Source organism: Pyrgilauda ruficollis, unplaced genomic scaffold, assembly GCF_017590135.1.
Source record: "Pyrgilauda ruficollis isolate IOZ18807 unplaced genomic scaffold, ASM1759013v1 scaffold24, whole genome shotgun sequence".
In the NCBI taxonomy this organism is placed as follows: Eukaryota; Metazoa; Chordata; class Aves; order Passeriformes; family Passeridae; genus Pyrgilauda; species Pyrgilauda ruficollis.
Genome location: NW_024523648.1, coordinates 4,794,452 through 4,813,902, shown reverse-complemented (window position 1 = coordinate 4,813,902; position 19,451 = coordinate 4,794,452). Strand labels below are relative to the sequence as shown.

Below are 19,451 nucleotides of genomic sequence, written 5' to 3'. Positions count from 1 at the left end.
ACTAAACAGTATAGTTAACTTCCTCTTCATTCCTTTAGCTGTTCTGATATTTGATATCAGAAAGTATACAACAGAAAGCTAGCTGTAATATTTTTTTTCCCCAGTGGAAAATGTATTTGATATTCCAGAGAAGAGAAAATATAACATTAAACCAAATATTGCCCAGTGACATGCTTATTCCTATACAACTATGCAGCTAATGTATAAAGGCTATTTTGATATGGGTTTGTTTCTCAACACGCTTTGATTCCTTAGCCACTGTCTGGTCAACTGTCATAAGTTAAAATAAAAACCTACAGTTTTGTATTAAAAGAATCAAGGCTGTCAAATATCATCCGATTTACCTCTTATTTCACTACGTCTGTAAGATTACCTTTAGTCAATTCTTAAAGGATTAGGTGAACTGGACCTTATTATGGGGTTCAACTGTGTAAACACCCAAACAATGGATTCCACTAGTAATTTGAAACCAGATAACAGGGAGATTGTTCCAGAATCCAAAAATCATGCAACAACTTTGAAATGGTCAAGACTCAAACGCCTGGTTATTTCTTCTTTAAGAAAAAAAAAGAAATAAGCAGGGATGTAGATTTAGTTAATTTATGGGTCTCTACCACCAGTTTGCTGTATGACATCATTCCTATAATAAGTGTTGTGCGACTGCCTTTGGAAGGGATGGTGACTGCAGTGATTTCTATCCACACAGAGCCAGAATAAGATTTTTAAGACTCCTTCTTCCCTTCCTACAGAAGAAGGGTAGGGGAGAGGATGAAAAAAGAAGGGGAAAGAGCTGGATGCTGTCAGAGCTTAGGGAACTTACAGCTGATGAAGTACAAGTGTTTTAGAGAGAAACAGCTACATAGCTTAATCAGTTATTCTTGCTCTTGCAGCTTACAAGGCTCTGTAGAGAGTACTTTCTTCAGATATGTATTCCTGGAAAGTATCATCTGGACATTGAACTGATCCTCCACAGTCTCAAGCAATTAAGACATAGTTATTAAATCCAGAAATTTCTGCCAGAATATTAACTCTGGGTCCACCTGCATTCTGCACATGTACAATTCACATGAAATATTCCAGCATAATTTAAAAAATATGAAGTGCACAGCAAAAACATCTAAATCCACATAAATATGCTCCTGGCACAAGTATCTGAGCAGTATCAAGGATATTGCCAATGTCCTTGTTCCCTAGAGTAGTTGAGAATTTGTTAAAAAAAGTGTCCTGATGTGTGTAGAAATCAGAAACAGATGGGCTGATCACTTCACCTCAAAATGCCAACTGGTTTTCCTGTGAATTTGCCAATTTTCTTTAAAGATACTCTACTAATCTTCCACATAACTGTGAAATTAAGACCAACTGAGGATTTAGAAATACCACAACTACAGGGAACATGTTCTCCCTGGACGTCTAAGCATTTCTGTTTTGCCAGCTCCCTGCTCTGAAATCCTCGAAGAGAAGGCCTATTTTCAGTCCTGCTGAACGCTGCACTCGTGGGACCTGAAGTACCACTTGAATCACCCAACACTCTCAAGGCAGAGCAGACAGACCCTCCCCAGCCAGCAGGACTAGGAGCTGCAGAACAGCAGACAGCTTCTCTTGGCATCCAGCCCATCTGTGAACCACCCCTTCCAAACTTGGATCCACCAAGGTAGCTCAACCTGTCGCTCTAACCTCCATTTAAATTCATGCGTGAAAATCCCAAATAAATCTGTGTTTTTGACCTCCTATGCACTTTCTGGATGAAAAGCACTGTAAAAAATAATGTCACATTTACAGGCATGAATGGAGTTCCATAATTTTCTTGTGATATAGATGAGACTTGTTACAATGTCTAAAGAGTGGAAACGTGAAGGGTTAAGAGCAAATTATCAAAGATGCTCAGAACCAAATGGTTCCAGTTTCAACTCATATTTTAAAAATATATGGAGTAAAAATTTCAAGTATACTTCAATGAATTAGAAACCTAGCCTCCAGTATAGATAAAACCTCTTTGCAAGTATTGAGAGAAAACAAGAAAAAATACTACATTTTTCCCAACAGGACTGATAATATTTCGGCTTGTTCTAACATTAAGTAAATGTTACTTCCTCTAGTTTATTAGCTATTGCTAAACAGTATACATTATTTTTATATGACTTCCCAGCACAACAAAGAAAAAAAAAAAGAAAAAAAAGTCGCTGCCCAAAAAGGCCAAGCAGTATATAAATGAGGAAATTGTAATTATTTTTCTGATTTTTTCATGAAATTGGGATTGCTAAAAGCATTCCATGTACTATCATAATTACTAGTAATAACATAAGAACTAATGCATTCCTGCAATTTTCAGTCCATTACTTGTGGATTTGTCATTTGTTATTTCTATCGCACAAAAGGAAGTTAAGTATTTTTATACTTAAAGCAAGAATTCATCAACACAAACATAGCAATTACTGAATCTCCTAAAAGCCAAAGGTAAAGAATGGAATTTCTTTTAAGTGAGATCCCAGAGATATCTGGTGACCTTCACCATTCACAGTGACTCCTACACAAAACAAAACCTGAAAGAGAAATTTAATATTCCTCCAGTTACTTTAATAGTCTATAATGCTCTGACTATGAAATTCCTGGATAAGCAAACAAAAACTCCTAATACTTCTCAAGACACAAACAACACTTATTCCTTACTGAGCAGTCCAAAAGCCATGCAAATCGCAGAAGATTTTTTAGTACATTTTGGGGAACAATACTCGCTCTGTTCCTGTATGGTGGTGAGTAAAATTGCATGCATTCCTAACTAGATGGGTTACTCAGCTCATAAAGGGTGTGCCAGATAGCATTAGTGACACTGGGTCTTATCCCACCTCTCTGACATCCACAGAAAACTCAACACTGCTTCTATTCCAGCCAATAACAAATGAATGGGCTTAAGAGAAGGTATCAGCTTTAGAGCTGCAGAAGGACTGCCAAGTTTCCTCTGAACAGTTAGTAATAGGACATGGGAAAGAAACAGGGTCAGACTTGATCCTTGTCTCATTTTAAAAAAATAGTAACAAAAAACCCCCAAACCCACGCCACACACAGTGCAGCATTCTCAGACCGCTGTCAACTGGCACATGGAGAAGCCTTTTAAAGACATTAGAACAAACCAAACATTTTCTCCAGTATTCTCACTGACCCTTTAGTTACTAACTTTTAATACATAAGAAAACTTAAAACTTTCAGAAATTCATAAATTTTCTAATTTCTTATGATAATCTAGATAATGAAATAGCAGGGGGAAAAACAGGATTTGTAAAGCCCTAGTTTAAAAGGGCTTTAAACCTTACCTAAACAACCACACAACTAAAATTTCTAGGGTGATGGAAAACAAGGATGGGAATTTACTTATAATGCCCAAGAGCTATTTGCATATTAACAGATCACAACCAACAAGAGGCACAATTCCTTGCTGTAAAAGCAAACCAGAAAATAACTCTGAAAACTTAAAAGACATGTCAAAAACCCAACAAGCCTCTTTAACACACAGGATCCTACACTCAAACTTCTATAAAAGTTTTACCTCTCCTGTTTGAAAGAGAAATGCACAATGCTTTTGCATATATAAGGCCAAAAAAGCAGATGTAGGATTGTTTCTGCCATTAGCAATGAGGGCTCCAAAGCCAGAATGCTAGTAATACTTCCAGGATTCAAAGGCTCCTCCATGTATAAAAATCCCTACCCTGTTAAGTACTTCAGTTTCATAGATGAAAGGTACTTAAAACTGCATGACTTCCTAAAAATATATATGAAATAACTTTTTTTAAAATTTGGCACATTATGTTACAATGAATGGGTCAGTCATATCCATATAAACAACAGAAAATTATAGGAGAAATTGGTCATGTCTTCATATAGGAACGTAACATAAAGCAAAAATTGAGATAATCCTGGTGATCTATCATGAGAGAAAGCTAGCCCAGAAACAAACAAATAGAAGTCTACCTGTTGGAGGTCCAATGTAATGGTCACATAATGATACTCAATTCCATTCTGGATACTAGGGCTTTGCCACCAAGTGTTCTTGCCATCAATTGCATTTGCTATCGGGTGTCGTTCTGTTAGAACAGCAGAAACATATAAATAAATTTCAAAACTGTTCGAAGATTTAATTATTTTTAGACCTGAAATCTAGATTTTAAGGCAATTACAGAACTAATAAGGCAGAACTTCAAAAAGAAAAAGGAATAAATTAATTTTTCTTGTACTCTTGAGCCACCAGTCATGCTTATTATTACTGGAATAATGATCTAATATTAGTTGTTTCATTTTGGTTATGATCACAAGGTCATTCAGAACATCTAATTGCAGAAGGTCCTCCTTATGCTACAGAAAATGCAGGCATTTAAATCAAGTAAACACTTCCTGCACTCTTCCAAAGTTTCAAGTACTGCAAAGTCATGGAATGTTGCAACAGAAACAACAAATCAGAAATCTGAGATATGGTGTGCAAGAAAAGCAGAGATTAAAGTAATACTGGCAATAGTGGCATTTCTAAGACATTTCTAAGCACACCTGGAAATAATTCAGGAAATAACTCACGAATCATTACAGAGGAAATGATTCAGGAATCATTACAGAATATATTCCTCAACTGGAAAATTTTCTGACTCACACGCATATAAAGGTTTGTCTGGTTATAATCCATATCAAAGTCCAAGATGCATTATTTTTCATGTCTATATTTACTCTGCTGCATTATCCCAAATAAATCCTAAATAAGAGGGATACAAATTTATTTACAGAATTGAATTTTTCCTGAATTTCAGGATCTTCTACATTATCCAAGTTTGCTTACTTAGTACTTTAATGTTATTTAGACTGAGAAAAATCACACTCAACATTTCCAGAATATTGTTTTTGTGTTTGTTTCCTGTACAAAATGGAGAATAACAAAATCAAAATTTTAAAAGGTACAAGGATCTATGTTTTGAAGTCTCTAATTTTCCAGAGCAAGCCTGTACATGATGAGGAAAATAACCCAAAGGAAATTCATATATGGTAAGTTTCTTCTATGAAAGTTCTGTCTGCAAGAACATGAATTAGGAGAAAACTCTACCCCTCTTATTAAGAATGACTTTCTAAACTCTCAGGTTTCCTTGGTATAAAACTGGAATATGATTCATTACTAACTGGACCTAGAATTGCAAATATAATTACTCTATGAACTGATTAATTTACTTATTATTTTAATTATTAGTTAAATCAACCAGCCAGATTGATAGTCTTTGTATCTCTGCTTTTTTGCTATATCAACCACCTGTGGAGGACAGGAGTCCTAGCTCATTAATGAAGCCAGAATGCCTGAACATATTTAAGGATACAATTAAAGGGCTTTGTGGGAGTGGGTGAAGGCATAAATGCTCAATATTGAAAATGCCAAAAATTTCATTTAAATATTATTCAATTATATGAGTGGGCAGCAACATTTTCAAGTTAGAATTCTGGTACTACAACTGATAAAGCTATAGGTAGCTTTATATTGAAAAGAAAAACACAGCAGTTCCCATGCTTTACACGCTGTCAGTTCCCACAGCTCTGATCATTTTTTCAAATTTTGGCTTTAAACGAGTGGCAGCAAAAATCAGCTGCAAATCAAATTCAGGACTTTTCAGTGATTGTGACAGAAGTTATCTAATTGGAAGTTTTGATCTATCAATTTGATCTCCAGATCAAATTGATAAAAAGGTAAATCATCAGAAGGAGGATTGGGAGATGAATCAACAATTAACTGTAATCACCATTATGAAAGTTTAATCATAATTAATTTGAAAATTGATTAACTGCTGGCATATTTAGCTTATTTAAAAGACAAGGAGGAAAATACAATATTTGTAAAAAGGACTGGATGGCAAATACAATTCAAGAACCAATCTTCCTGACGGATGGCAAGAGGGAGAACTTAGAGAGTGAGCCTGTCAAACTGTGCACTTTAATTTGGACTCACGTGTGATTAACCAGGGAATTTGTGCTCCTTTCCTACTACAGTAATTAAGGGGAGGCACTCCAGACTCACACATTCCAGGGGGATGATTTAAAGTCTGGTTATATTACATGGTTCTCCTATTAACAAGCCATCTCTGTTTAAACAAGGCACTTCTCTTTGCCAAATGAACATTTGAAGACCTTAAAATGAGATATGATTGTCACGAAAGACCAGATATTATGAAGCTGGACTGATTCAAGTTTAGAAGAGAGTAGGAACAAGGGGAAACATAGATATAAATCATTCAGATGGGTTTTTTTTTACATACACACATACATGTCTGTGTGTATACACATATTTTAGTGTACACTGCCTGACATCATAGACAAGACATAGCAATATCTCTGGTTTAGCTTTGATTTTTGAAATAAGCAAGCTTCATATAGGAAAAAACTGTGGGTAATGTGCATATGTCTCTAAATTCCCATCTGTAAAGTCTTTTGCACAGTCTCTCTGCCAGTCGGAATGCTTCCAAAATCAAAATTCTTCTCTGAGTGAAACACACTGCTATTATGTGATTGGATGTATCTATTGCTAAAGAATCATATGACCTTCCCTCAGAAGGTGGCATTTTCTGTAGTTAAAGAAGACATTAAAACTTGGAAAACAATCTGGAAAAAAAATAGGTTGTAACTGTCTTCAGATAAATTAAGTAGTCTACACTGGGACAATTACAAATAGCTTTGCAAATATAAGATGAGGAGTAATTTAGCAGGAAAAGAAAGCATCTGAAGTTTGCAATGGACAACTAACTGTCCTCTCAGTGGTGTTTCTCCATTAGCAATAGGAAATGTCAAAGTAAAACATGTGAACAGGAATATATGGTTATTCTGAAGCAAACCTGGATGGCTGTGTAGTGCTAGTAAGAGCTCAGGTGAACTTTAACAGATATTAAAGCCTCTAAAGAGAATTCAGAGAATTGCAATTCATGTAGTTAGAGTTCTAGAAGACAAAACCTATGAGGAGAATGAAAGAAAAGATAGCTTAGAGTAGAAACTAGACAGAGCAACACCATGACACCTCAATTAATTAAAATACTTCTTTTAAGAAAAAGGGAGTAATAATCCATTCTTTGTATTGACTGAACTTAGGAAATAGGTAACATGAATTTCTGCAAGAGGATGCAAATTAGCTGTTAGAAAAACACTTTGTTTTGAGCGATGTAATGAGTAAGCCACACTAGAAAGTGTGGCCATGGGCGGAAGTTTCTAAGGAGAATCCAAACAAGCTTCTGTCTGGAAAGCCACAGTTACAGACAGCTCATCCTGTCTAGAACTAGCAGACAGATTAAATGTCATCTTTTATTTTATCCTGTGGTTTTAAGCACATGCTTAAATGCCATGAGGTACAAATATATCTGAGCTAAGTTTTATTGGAACACAATTGGTAAAAAATAATTGTCTTCATATTCTGTGTCTGTGCTGCTTCCAGTATTTTATCTATTCCATTAAAAACTATCTTAAATATCCCTACATCCTCTACCATCTACAGTACCAATATACCCATGAAAATCTAATAATGTTAAAGCTGTTCATGTCTTTCATTGCAAGGTTACATGAAATTAAACTTGTATGACTTGACTGGGGAATTTTCTTAGTTCTAATCTTCCCAACTACCAGAAATAGGCATATCTGAAGTAGATGATGACAAATTATTATTTGAAAACTGATTTTGCTTCCAGGTAATCTTTAAGAAAGCAGTCTTAGCAAAAATCAATTATAATATTAAAAACTAAGCATTAAACCAAGCAGTGCTCCATTACTTTATCTTATTTTTTCTGGCTCACTGAAAACGAATTTACTGAAATTTCAGATATTGCTTAGATTGGGCGAAATGTTCAAATTCCACAAGTAGGTATGCAGGCAAAAGTCATTTATCTGGTTTTTATTCATGGTTAGTGTATATTAGAAGAATTCAGTAACAGCTGTAGATACTTAATTTTTTTAACTCTGAATTTAGGTGCTCTGCTTTCCAGTACCTGAATCAGAAAGTTACGTGGGAGGAGTACTGATATCAGATACAGGTTTTTAAATACCTTTGGAAGAGATGGTTAACCTGATTTAAAAAGAGACACACATTTCACAGTAATCAGGCTGGTGAACTACTGTTTTGTTTCCTGAGTATCTACACTCTCTGGAAAAAAATCTTTTTAAAGGAACAAAATGAAAGTGGCACACATACGATGTGGAACTCGGCTCCTCTGATCACAAATGCGGCACTGAGGGTTCCTTGCAGGCTGTCCAGGTACATGTTCAACGAGTTTGCAGTACATTTCCCGCCCCTTTTCACCACAGGTAGCATTGGTTGTGATGAGAGCATTACTAGCCAGGTTCAGCACTGCAGGAAACAGTCCTGAAAACAAAATAAAATAAAATAAAATAAAATCATAAACAAAAGCAATAGAGGCAAAACCAAGGTGAATTTAGCAGAATAATCACAAATGAATGTAACACCTGTTACAACATTAAAGCAAAAGCCTTCATTTTCAACAGCTATGGAATTAAAATAACCAAAACTTTGATGTGTATCCAGAATCATCAGAACAAAGCCATTATATTGATGGGTTTCTCCCCATTCTTCTAAAATTCAAATTGCTACCTTCTGGTTATATCATGAAAAACAGCAGGATGCCAAAGGAGAAAGTACAGAAACACACAAAGCATCATAAAATTTTATGTTTCACAATCAAACCTTGTGTTCCTACGCAATTGGCCACTGCAACATTGTACACAATGTACCTATGAAAACTCTTTATCATTCTTTTCTGCTGACATCTCCACGGAAAAGCTTTTCCTCCACAGACTGCAGCACTTGCATTACGCTGTATTACTCTTCTGCTTAGGACTTCATAGACACCTTTGTCATCAGAGCAGCTGGGTAATTCATCCAGCAACATGAATAGCATATGTCATGCTTCCCTTTCCTCAAGAAGAAAATACGACATCATCTCTTTTATGGTAGTGCTGTTGTTATTTTTCCAGGTGCACATGCTGAGTGATGTATTATAATTCTCATTCAGCACAGCATTTAAGCACGTCTGAGTGCTCTGCTGAGCAAAGTTATATGTAGCAGTGAGCTATAAAGATTATAAACCATATGAAGAACATTCATTAAGGTGGGTTACTCTCCTTCCCACTAAGTACTGATCAAAACCTTCAAGCCGTAATAAAATTGATCCAGAGAGACACACTGTATGTGTTAAACATATATATTAATACCCCTCTCATTAAATCAACCAGTTTTGTATCTTCAAAAGCAAATTTGCCATGGCTACAGGTTAAAACAAAAAAGCCCAACCGATACCAACCAACCAATCAAAAAAAAAAAAAAATAGGCTGATGTATGAACTCTTGGAATCACTTTTAGATTCATTTTACAACAATTTCAAGTGGCCCAAAAGTCACTCTTTTGCAATTCATTCAGCTCCAACCCTATTATACTATTAAAACCTTAAAATAAGGTTTTAATAAAAACTGAATTGGTCATTATTGAACTCTGAAAGCTCCCTTTATAATGGCATTTCTTTTTGTCCTCCTCAAATGGACAACACTCTGCAACTGACTCCTTTCAGTCCTTTAACACCAGTCTCCTGCTTGTCTCTGCAATTAACCTGTGTGCCATTTAATTACCAAGCTTGGCTGGACATGGTACAGCAGTCCTTTGACATTGTCAGTTAGTGACTCTCATGCTCACTTTAAAACCATGTGTAAATATACTCCTTGAGCAAGAGAGCCAATTAGTTACTAGCCCGTCCAATCTGTGCAGTCAGTCAATACTTGAGATTTTATTGATCATATAGCTCGCCCCTTCTGTATAGATTAAAGCTTATTTTCATCACCTTTTAAAATCTATGCAGTTGTTCTTGTATTTTTATTCACTGCATTCAGTGGTATTTTCTGCCTTCTGCGATGGGACTACATGGCAAAAATCTGTATAAGCATTAACAGAGTAGATGAATTAACAGCTGTGGAACTTCCTAAGTTGACTGACAGCCTCATTATTCTCTTTTTAGGCTGTACAAAGTTAATAGTGCAGAAGCCAGTAATCATTTAGTATTAAAAAAGAGTCTGGCTTTAGTTCAGAGCTAAGTATTTTAAGCCCTCAAAAGTGAACCTCGTACAAAGGACAGAATGATCCTACATGCAAAGAATTGCAGTACATGGCATCAGGAGAATAAATCCTTCAAGAAAGAGCTGAAAGAGAGCAACCAAAAAGCCTCCAGATTCACACAGCTGTAAAAATATTACCTGATCTATGTGTATCACAAATCATACCATTATTCTAAGTTTTAACACAAACTTTAAATGTAAGATACGTAAATAAATTAAGAGTGCTTAAGAAACCTCTTTATTAGAACATCAATTCACCCTTGGGTCACCTCTTTAATGCGCAGAGCACCTCACAGTAAAGCTACCAAAAGAGCCTTATCCATAATCAGTACAAGCACAGGCAACAAAACCAGTATTGGGAGTTTCACTGAAGAGCCCATGTCAAGATGCCAGCACCTCACAGAGGTGCTCCACACTGAATTCCCCAGAGGCTCGGAGTGACAAGGAGAGAAGAAAAGATGCACATTACAGTCAGCACTTCACCTTTGCTATTCATTAATTCCTCAACCCTGGGGTTTTAACAAGTAGTAATTAACATCTACATATTTGAACTTTTTAAAAAAATCTTTATTTCCAAGGACCAAGGGACTGGGCTCAATAGGCCTTAGGAGTCCCTTCCAACTCAAGATATTATATGATTCTATATTATTTCTTTATACAGCCCAAAAGAAGGCTTTGCTTTAAAAGAACATTTGATGTGCAAGCCTGATAGTATGAAGGAAGCAATATTATTCATATTGATTTTTAGCAGTTACATATAGATATATGCATTTTCACAACAGAGGCATGACATTCTATCAATACAGAAGATTAAACCATTTTCTTGAAAATTTTAGCTAGGCCTTTTGAATATGAACTAAAAATGTGAATGTTTATGATGCTAACATATCTGGTCACATTTTCTGAGATTCACATCTCAGAATTCATCTTCCAATCATAAATCCACAGGAAAAAATGTCAAGAGAGCTCTAGATAGCACAGTTAATTTCTTTTTGCCTTGTTTTTCATTACAATAATCATAAACAAAAAATATTCAAAAATTGGTGTACTAATTTAGCACATCTTCAATTCAATTTCCCAATAAATTTTAAAGTCTTCTGTTATCAATCCCACCTTGAATTCTATGGGCATCCTCTCATCAAACACTTCCAAAAATATGATCTGCTAAAATTATTACAAAGATTTTTTCTTTCTTTATTGCCCAATGACTTTTGTAAACCTTTGCTCCAGGTTTACAAGAAAAGACTGGATAAAATGCCTCTGAGCCACAAACACATCATCTTTATTTTGTGTAGCTCAAGTGTAAGCAGAAAAATTCTCCCTTCAACTGATAGCAACATCAGTCTTTTCTCTCCTTTGTGTCACTGGCATAAATCATATTAGCAATCATTTCTATCTGTTAAAAGAACGAAATTTTTTTTGAAATTGCATGAAGGAGACAGGGAGAAAAGACTGGCTTTTAATTAGGTAGCAGTTTAAGCAAATCGGGATCAGTTTCTGGTTTTCAAAGGACTGCTGCTGCATGAAGAGAATGAGTATCAGATTCTCCCCTGTGAAATGGGCAGTCATCTTTCTGCTCAACACTTTGGTTTTTAAGCATGGAACATAATCCATGAAGATTTTAGTGCATGGAAACCTAATAGAAAGTTTGTTTAGTGCTGACAGGTGATTAAACTATGAAAGGCAAATAACACAGAAATTAATCAAATTATTTAAAGTGGTGTACAATGCACAGGTAATCAAGCATGCTGCTCAAGTCACTAGAGAATTAATGATGATATGTTTAGCATACATTTTGAACAGAAACAGTTCTAGAAAAAAAACTGTAAAAAGGAAAAGCATCAAATCAGCAGGACTTTCTTGCCTACAAACCCCTACACACACAAGTTTTACATTGCCACTGTTCTAGTTAAGTAGGTGTGGTATCAAGGTACTAGCTACATTCTCTTTTTTTATAATGGGCCCTGGATCAAAGCACATCTAGATACCAATCTTAAAGATAAAAATAGGGACTGCTTGGGATCTGTGGGTTTTTTTACAGATGCTTCAAAAGCCATCCTTTATTAATACTAAAATTTTCTGGAGACACTGGCAAGCATGTCAGTGATTTAGTGAGTTCAACACATTTAGACTAGTAAACAGACTTTTACAAGATTCCACAAAGGCCATTAAAGGAAGTAAGCCATCATAACACGTGAAGGAATGACCTCTCATGAGGTCAGATTTAAAAAATGGAGAAAAGCAGTGGAAAACCACAACAATCTTTGCTGAATCCTATTCTGTTCCAACAGCAACATAAGAAACTTAGAAAAGAGGATAAAAATTAAGATGACTGCTTGTTGATTATAAAAATTACTCACAAAAATTAAAATAAGCATAGATCACAGAATGGTAGAAAAATTCCACAGAATGGTTTGTCTAGGCAATAAAATGGCATATGAAGTCAAGGAATGGAAATTGATACACAGGAGGGAAATATGATTGCTTCTGCATTAGCTATTTTCAGTCCTGAAAGAGTTATTATTGATATTTCAATTAAAACATTAACTCGAGGAATAGAAACAAAATGCCATTACAGTATTGCATAAATCCATTTGTACTGACAACTCAAATACTGTATGGCATTCTTCACCTCCCATCTCCAAAAGATATGGTAGAGCTAAAAAAAATGAAGAACAGTGTGACAAGATCACAGCTGTGGAACAGCTCCTGAATGTGAATAGGAATAGGCTATGAGTTTTCTACCAGAAAACAAAAAGATTGGGAGATGTAGAAAATTATGTAACTACATACAAAATCATAAATGGCTTGAGTAAGTAAATCTTTGCAGTGAACGTGGTAAGTTTATTTATCCTTCTACCACAAATTGAAGGTGCTGAGTCAAATTATCAGACAGAAGTTTTCTTCACTGATTGGGACATTTTTTGTGTTTATAAATAAAACTGCTTTTCAGCATAATACCAGTTAAATTCTAGAACAGATAAATAATAATAATAAAATATAATATATATAATAAAATATAATTATATATATATATTATTATTATTTTATATTAAAATATTATTATATATATATATTATATAATAAAATATTTTTATTCCAAAGGCAAGAATGGATAAAAAAACCCAATTAGATTAATACATAGAACAAGGGTTCATCCAGAGCTGTTAAACACAAATGGCTTCAATTGCCAGTTCAGAACATCCCTAAATCACTAGCTGATGCAGGGTTTTACCCAGGGAGACATCCCTGTACTCCTTAATATTTTTCCTCAATATTGCTGCTGATAGGTATCTGTAGTTTTTTTTCTTACTAAGCCTGGCAGCATATACATCCCAAAATAAAGGTTCATCCAAAATGAAAGAGAAATTAGAATCTTAATTTTGCATGGTATTGCTAAAGAAACTGTAATATTTTTGCCAATATTCAATTATTTTACCAGCCATGGTTCCCTATACTACTTCCCATTACTACCGTGTACTCAGAGAGGTTTTCTCAATGCTACTTATTCTATGGAATAGATCTTGTTCTGTAGATCCTCTACAGAACATTCTTTTGAGCCTGGCAATTTCCTTGCAGTTTTCTGCAAAGCAGTATTACCTAATTAATTCTCTTATGCTTTCCTTATTTTCACCGCATAAAATGAAATAACAGCCCTGCTTCATGTGTTTTCTTTTATCTACTTTTCATGAGTTCCCCCCAACCTTCAGCTTGTATAAGCTCCACAAGTATCAGGGGAATAAAACCTACCAATCTGATGCCTGGCACCCTGCCTCATTTTGTCATGCCCTATTACCTACTCCCCTGCCAAACTAACAGATTTTCCACATGCCTTATTGCAATAGTGGAGATCAGCAGAAGCAGATGAGCTACACAAGTAGCAGGTACAAGACATTTTCATAAAGCCTGTCAGCTGCTGAATTCAGTCTCATTCTCACTCCCTTCTGGAACAGCACTCTTTGATTGACCTTCAGAGCCCACTGAGTTGATTTCCTTAGCTGAGAGAGGATGGAGGGATTCTAGAGGGAAATCAAAGATATTAACTGCATCTCCAGCTGCTGAATGGTGATTACAGGTTCATTATGAAGTGGGGATAGTCACTGGGGTAACCTACTTTTTAAATGTGTCAAGAAGGAGCTACAGCATAGGAGGGGTACTAGAAACAGGTATGAATGTAAACAAAATAATTACCTTGCACATTAGTGTTCCTACCGCTCACCAGTTCTGACACATTTTTATTTCCTTCCCTTCATATAACTCATGGGAAATTGTAAATCCTGTTTCAATCACATCAATATGCCACACCTACAGAGCAACTGGTGGGGTAAGTCTCACTAGAATTACACTCCAGAACTCCAGTGGAAGCCCAAGCAAGGAACCAAGACCAAGATTATAATCTCTGTTAGACTTCTGCTACTGCACAGAGGAAAGAGCAGACATCTTAAATGACAAAGAAAGAATCACCATAGGTGGTTGATAGGAGATGGAAGACAGGAGCAGAGATGAAGGAAGGAGCTCTCTGAGTGGTAGAGACTGGAAGAAAGAAGAAAATTGAAAGAAAGACCACTGCAAAGATACTCATAAAGCCTGTAATCCTTATTTTTTACAGAATATTACTGGCACACTGAAACTTGCATTCACTATTATTTAATGTCTATATTATGGTTTGATTACACAGCAATAAGATCAGCATCTCATTTTACCGAGGGTAAAATTAATATAAATAATTGCAGTGTCTGCACATACAAGCAAAATGTTACTTTAAAAAAATCAGTATTGATTTTTAACAGCTTTATTTAAGTACTTCCAAGATAGAAGACAAACTTTGGTTTACTAACTCTGGGATTTCTTTGTGTCTTATTAAAGCATTAGAACAGAGAAAATGTTTTTTCTCCTTCAAAGAAAGCTCTGTTAAGACCTGCATATTCCTCTTCTCTCTTCTAAACAGACCAGTATTTGGCACTGCACACTTCCTTCAATCTTCTCAAAATATCTAGTCTCTTCAAAGAAGCAAATAAAACAGCCTGCCTAAATATGTCTAACTTTTCAAGCCAATCTTCCTAGTCTATAGAGCACTTTGAAATGTTCATGGAGTCAAGCAGAGCTGTTTGCCACTGAATTTGTACTAAAAAGACAAAAGAGAATATGTCAATTTCCGATGTTCTAAGAAGTGTCACTGGAAAAAGAGAGAGTTGTCTGCTGCAGCGCAGAGCTATGCTAGGCTGTGGGAACACAGTGGGGAGAAAAAACTGGGACAAAACAAAACAAAATGTTGCAGCATTGAATTGCTTCCAGCTGTGCACGACAGGGAGTAACTTAATGCATTCTATCCACAATGTAGATGAATACTTTTATACAACTGGAAAATAAACCCAATTTGAAGAAATAGCTGTCCAGACACAACAGAGCATGCAGACTGGAAAAAAACAAAAATTGACACCAGGTTCATTTGTCCAGAGGAAAACAAAATGGAAAACAAATGTCTCAGTACCCATTTATGTCAGTTGCCCCAAATCACTGTGCATTACAGTACTGTTCAGCAGTCAGCCTTTTTTCCTTCCAAAGGAAGTGGAAAAATAGTTGTTGATGTTTGGTGGTAGAGATGGCTTGCTTTTACTTAGAGGTGATTTTCTCTATTCTTTCTAAGCAACATTACATACAGCCTCTTGCATATTTATCTTCTACACAAAAAACAGAGTAGGAAACACTAACCTGAAGAAGCCTGATAGCAAATCTAACTATACACCTTACATAGTACCAGACACATCTGAAAGAGGGTATATTGATTATCTAGTAATATTACTTCGCCTCTCCACAACTCACAGCATTGAAAATCTGTAGGGACTTTGCTTGATTTAACAGCAAAACTCTGTCCGTTTTATAGATTGTAGACTGAGTGAAAAAATCACTACTGGCTCACCCCAATATTCTATTGTATTAAATACATAAGCATCCTCCTTGCTTTGTAATGAATTTCCTTTTTTCCCAGACCTGACACAAAAGGTTGTTTTGCAAAGGAGAACAGGAAAAACACAGGTGAAGATGAAATCCCGTCTCCTTGACATCTGTGGCAGAACTCCCACTGAATCAAAAATCCAAAGCACAAAGACTTAATGGACATCTCATTTTCAAAGGTATTTACATGCCCAGCCTGAGCCAGACACCCACTGATTTTCAAATGTATTCCGTCTGTATTCTGACAAAAATTTTGAAGGGCAAAATCCCAGTTGTACAAATACCTTATCTGTAAAAAGGGTACACTATGCATGAAGAAGCAAGCAGCAGTGCACTCTTTACAGTTATTTCCTTTTATTTTTTAATGACCACATGATCTTCATTAAAACCTTTGCAATGCTGTAGTACAGTTCTGGGCAGTCAAGCAGGTCTAACAAGAAAAAGTAAAACAACCTCTGAAAGACAACAGTTTTCTGTGAACAGGAATTTTCCCAAATCATGCATCTTCTGCTCTTAGATAACACACACCAATTTACAACTTCCCCAAACTGCAGGACATGGCTAACAATGTCCATTTTTATTCCATCCCCATGACTGAATACCAGAGTCTCCATACTAAGAAGACACACTCATGCACTTCTCGCATTTGCAAACAGAGAGCAAGACACAGACCTGTGTGATTGGTCTATTCCATCACTGAAGGAGAAAAGAAAAAAAACATGAAAAATTGAGAAAATTAAATCAGAATTTCTCAAAGGTAGGATAGAGCCTGGGAAAATCAGAGCCTCCAGATGCAATTCACTGATGACTTGTCTTGACAAATTATTTGCTTCATGAAAAAAGGCTCTGCTGTGCATTGTCTCAGACACTAAAGAATATGAAGAATATGACTATTTTTGCAATAACTTCAAAATCAATGTCCATTGAAACCACACAGAAAAGTCAGAATTAGTTACTGCGCCCTTGAGTCTCCAACACTGTCAACTTAAACAGAAAGACTGAGATGTATACTGTGTTCTTGTACCAGAAGTAACAAAAGGCATGTTATAGGGGCTAATAAAAGACATCCATCTATTCACTATCATCAAACTGACAAAAAAAAAAAAAAATCCAAACTGAGTCTAACTTTATGAAACCAAAGAGCAAAGGGAAAAACTGATCTTACCATATGTAAGAGATTCTGTGCATTTACATTTACCCTGAGGATTCAGATTAAAATAGTTTGAAGTGTTTCAACTGATGAGCTTGAATAAACATGAAGTTCAATTCATTCTTTGAACTGATTTACTTCTCTCTATTCTGCTGTAATGCTTTACAAATACAATACTGATAAGGATTATAAATTTTCAACATATTCTGGTAAAAATCTGAAATCACCAATTAGCAATTTCTATGCAGAGTTCTTAAGAACTGTCTTCAGAGGATTAGAGAATCACTGAGGTGGAAAGGGACCTCATATCTAGCCCAAATCCTGCTCAAGTAGGGTCATGGGAGGAGGTGGCCCAGGACTGTGGAGCAGAGTTTTTAGTATCCCTAAGGATGCAGACTCCACAGCTCCTCTGGGCAATATATTCCACTGTTTGACTACAAAGAGTAAAAAAATTTGTTCTCTTCTCTTTAAACGGAATTTCCTGTATACTGATTTGTGTCCATTACCTTTTGTCCTGCCACTGGGCACCACTGAAAAAAGTCTGGATATGTCTTCTGTATCACCTCCTGACACATATTGATAGACACACTGAGAAAATCTCCTTGACACATCTCAAAACTAAGCAACCCCAGCCCTCTCAGCCTCTACTTAAAGACAGATTTACTCCAATTCCTTACTCATCTTCCCAGCCATTGCCTGGACTTGTTCCAACATGCCCATGTCTCTCTTGTATTGAGAAGCCCAGAACAGGACACAACCGTTCCAGTGTGCTCTCATTACCGCTGAGCTGACAGGGAATGATCACCTCCCTCAATCTACTGTGGACACCCTAACTAATGCACCGCATTTGCCACATTGCTGCTCATGCTCAGCTTACCCACCAGGACACCCAGGTCCTCCTCTGCAAAGCTGTTTTCCAGCCATTTGGCCCCAGATTGTACTGGTGCATGGGCTCTCCCTCCCCATATGCCAGACTTCACACTTCCTTTTGCTAAGGTCAGTCTGTTTCTCCAGCCTGACAGTGCCCTTCTGGCACAGCCTTCTGGCATATCAACCAGTCTGTTCAATTCTATATTGTCTGCAAACCTCCTAATGGCGCACTCTGCCCCATCATCCAGGTCATTAATGAAGATGTGACACAGTATTGGCCCCAGTACTGACTGCTAGTGGCTGCCTAGTGATCACTGATGACCTGCCTCCAGGTGAACTTTGTGCTACTGATCCAACCATTCAGACCTACCCATTCAGTTTTGAATCTACCTACTACTCATCTGACCTGTATTCAATCAGCTTTTCTTTGAGGATGTTACTGAGACAGCACCAAAAGCCTTAATAAAGCTAAGATAAATAACATCCACTCTTCTCCATTCATCCACCAAGTCTGTTACCTCATCACAGAAGTCTATCAGGTTTGCTAATGACAAACTGTCCTCCAAAAATCCATGTGGTTCTAAAACCATTTTAGCTATGCATACCATTCACATTTACCATTTTACGTGTATGTGTTACTTAAACCCATGCTACACAATATGTTAAATTAAATGAAATTAAAATGAGAACTAATTTGCCCTTCTCAGATTATACTGTAAGGCCACATACCTTTGATCTGTTCAATTTCAATGCATGTAAAGCAAAATTAGCAAGATCAAGGCCTTCAGTGATTCAGCACCAAGGCAAAATGCAAAATATATTTTTCATGTCTTAGAATCCCAGCTTTTCATAGAACAGGTTGCCTGTTTCATTTTCACATATATTCTGAGGCATGAATTAGCTGAATAACTGAGAAATACTGCAAATAAAAAAAAAGCACAATAAACTGAAAAATTAAATTGTATATTTGTGTAGTAATACTACTACTATGCATTGAATCAAGAAATGTCCAGTTACACATGAAAATATGAAAGAATATTGTGAACACTCTTTGTCAGTTTTACGGTATTCTTTTGTTCTAGCACATTGAAATAATTCTTGTGTGTCACCTAAATCTGTTCACCAGAGACTTTGCTACAAAAGGGCTCCTAAATACATGTAAGAGCTATAGTATCGTATTCATATACTCGTAAATTATACATATGTAATATATACAGACACGAAAATACAACAGAGAGTGCATCAGTATCTGCAGCCACAGTAGTAAATTTTAAATTCTTCCTATTTCATAAAGAGAACAGAATATGTACATGATATATATTTCAATATATTTTAATATCTATTTTGTGAGAAAAAATATTTA

At 36.0% G+C, this 19,451-nt stretch overlaps 1 protein-coding gene across 7 annotated transcripts in view; it reads right to left on the bottom strand.

The window, feature by feature from the left end:
- LAMA2 (laminin subunit alpha 2) overlaps positions 1-19,451 on the bottom strand; it is a 334,884-nt gene that overhangs the window by 245,695 nt on the left and 69,738 nt on the right. For 6 of the 7 annotated variants that reach the window (XM_041469664.1, XM_041469666.1, XM_041469665.1 and 3 more), the window contains exons 2-3: positions 8,186-8,356; positions 3,964-4,076 (exon numbers count right to left, since the gene is read on the bottom strand). In XM_041469664.1, the coding sequence (XP_041325598.1) occupies positions 3,964-4,076; positions 8,186-8,356 (284 nt within the window). Of the gene's footprint in view, positions 1-3,963; positions 4,077-8,185; positions 8,357-19,451 lie in introns of those variants that run through there. The other variant, XM_041469668.1, reaches the window with a different exon arrangement.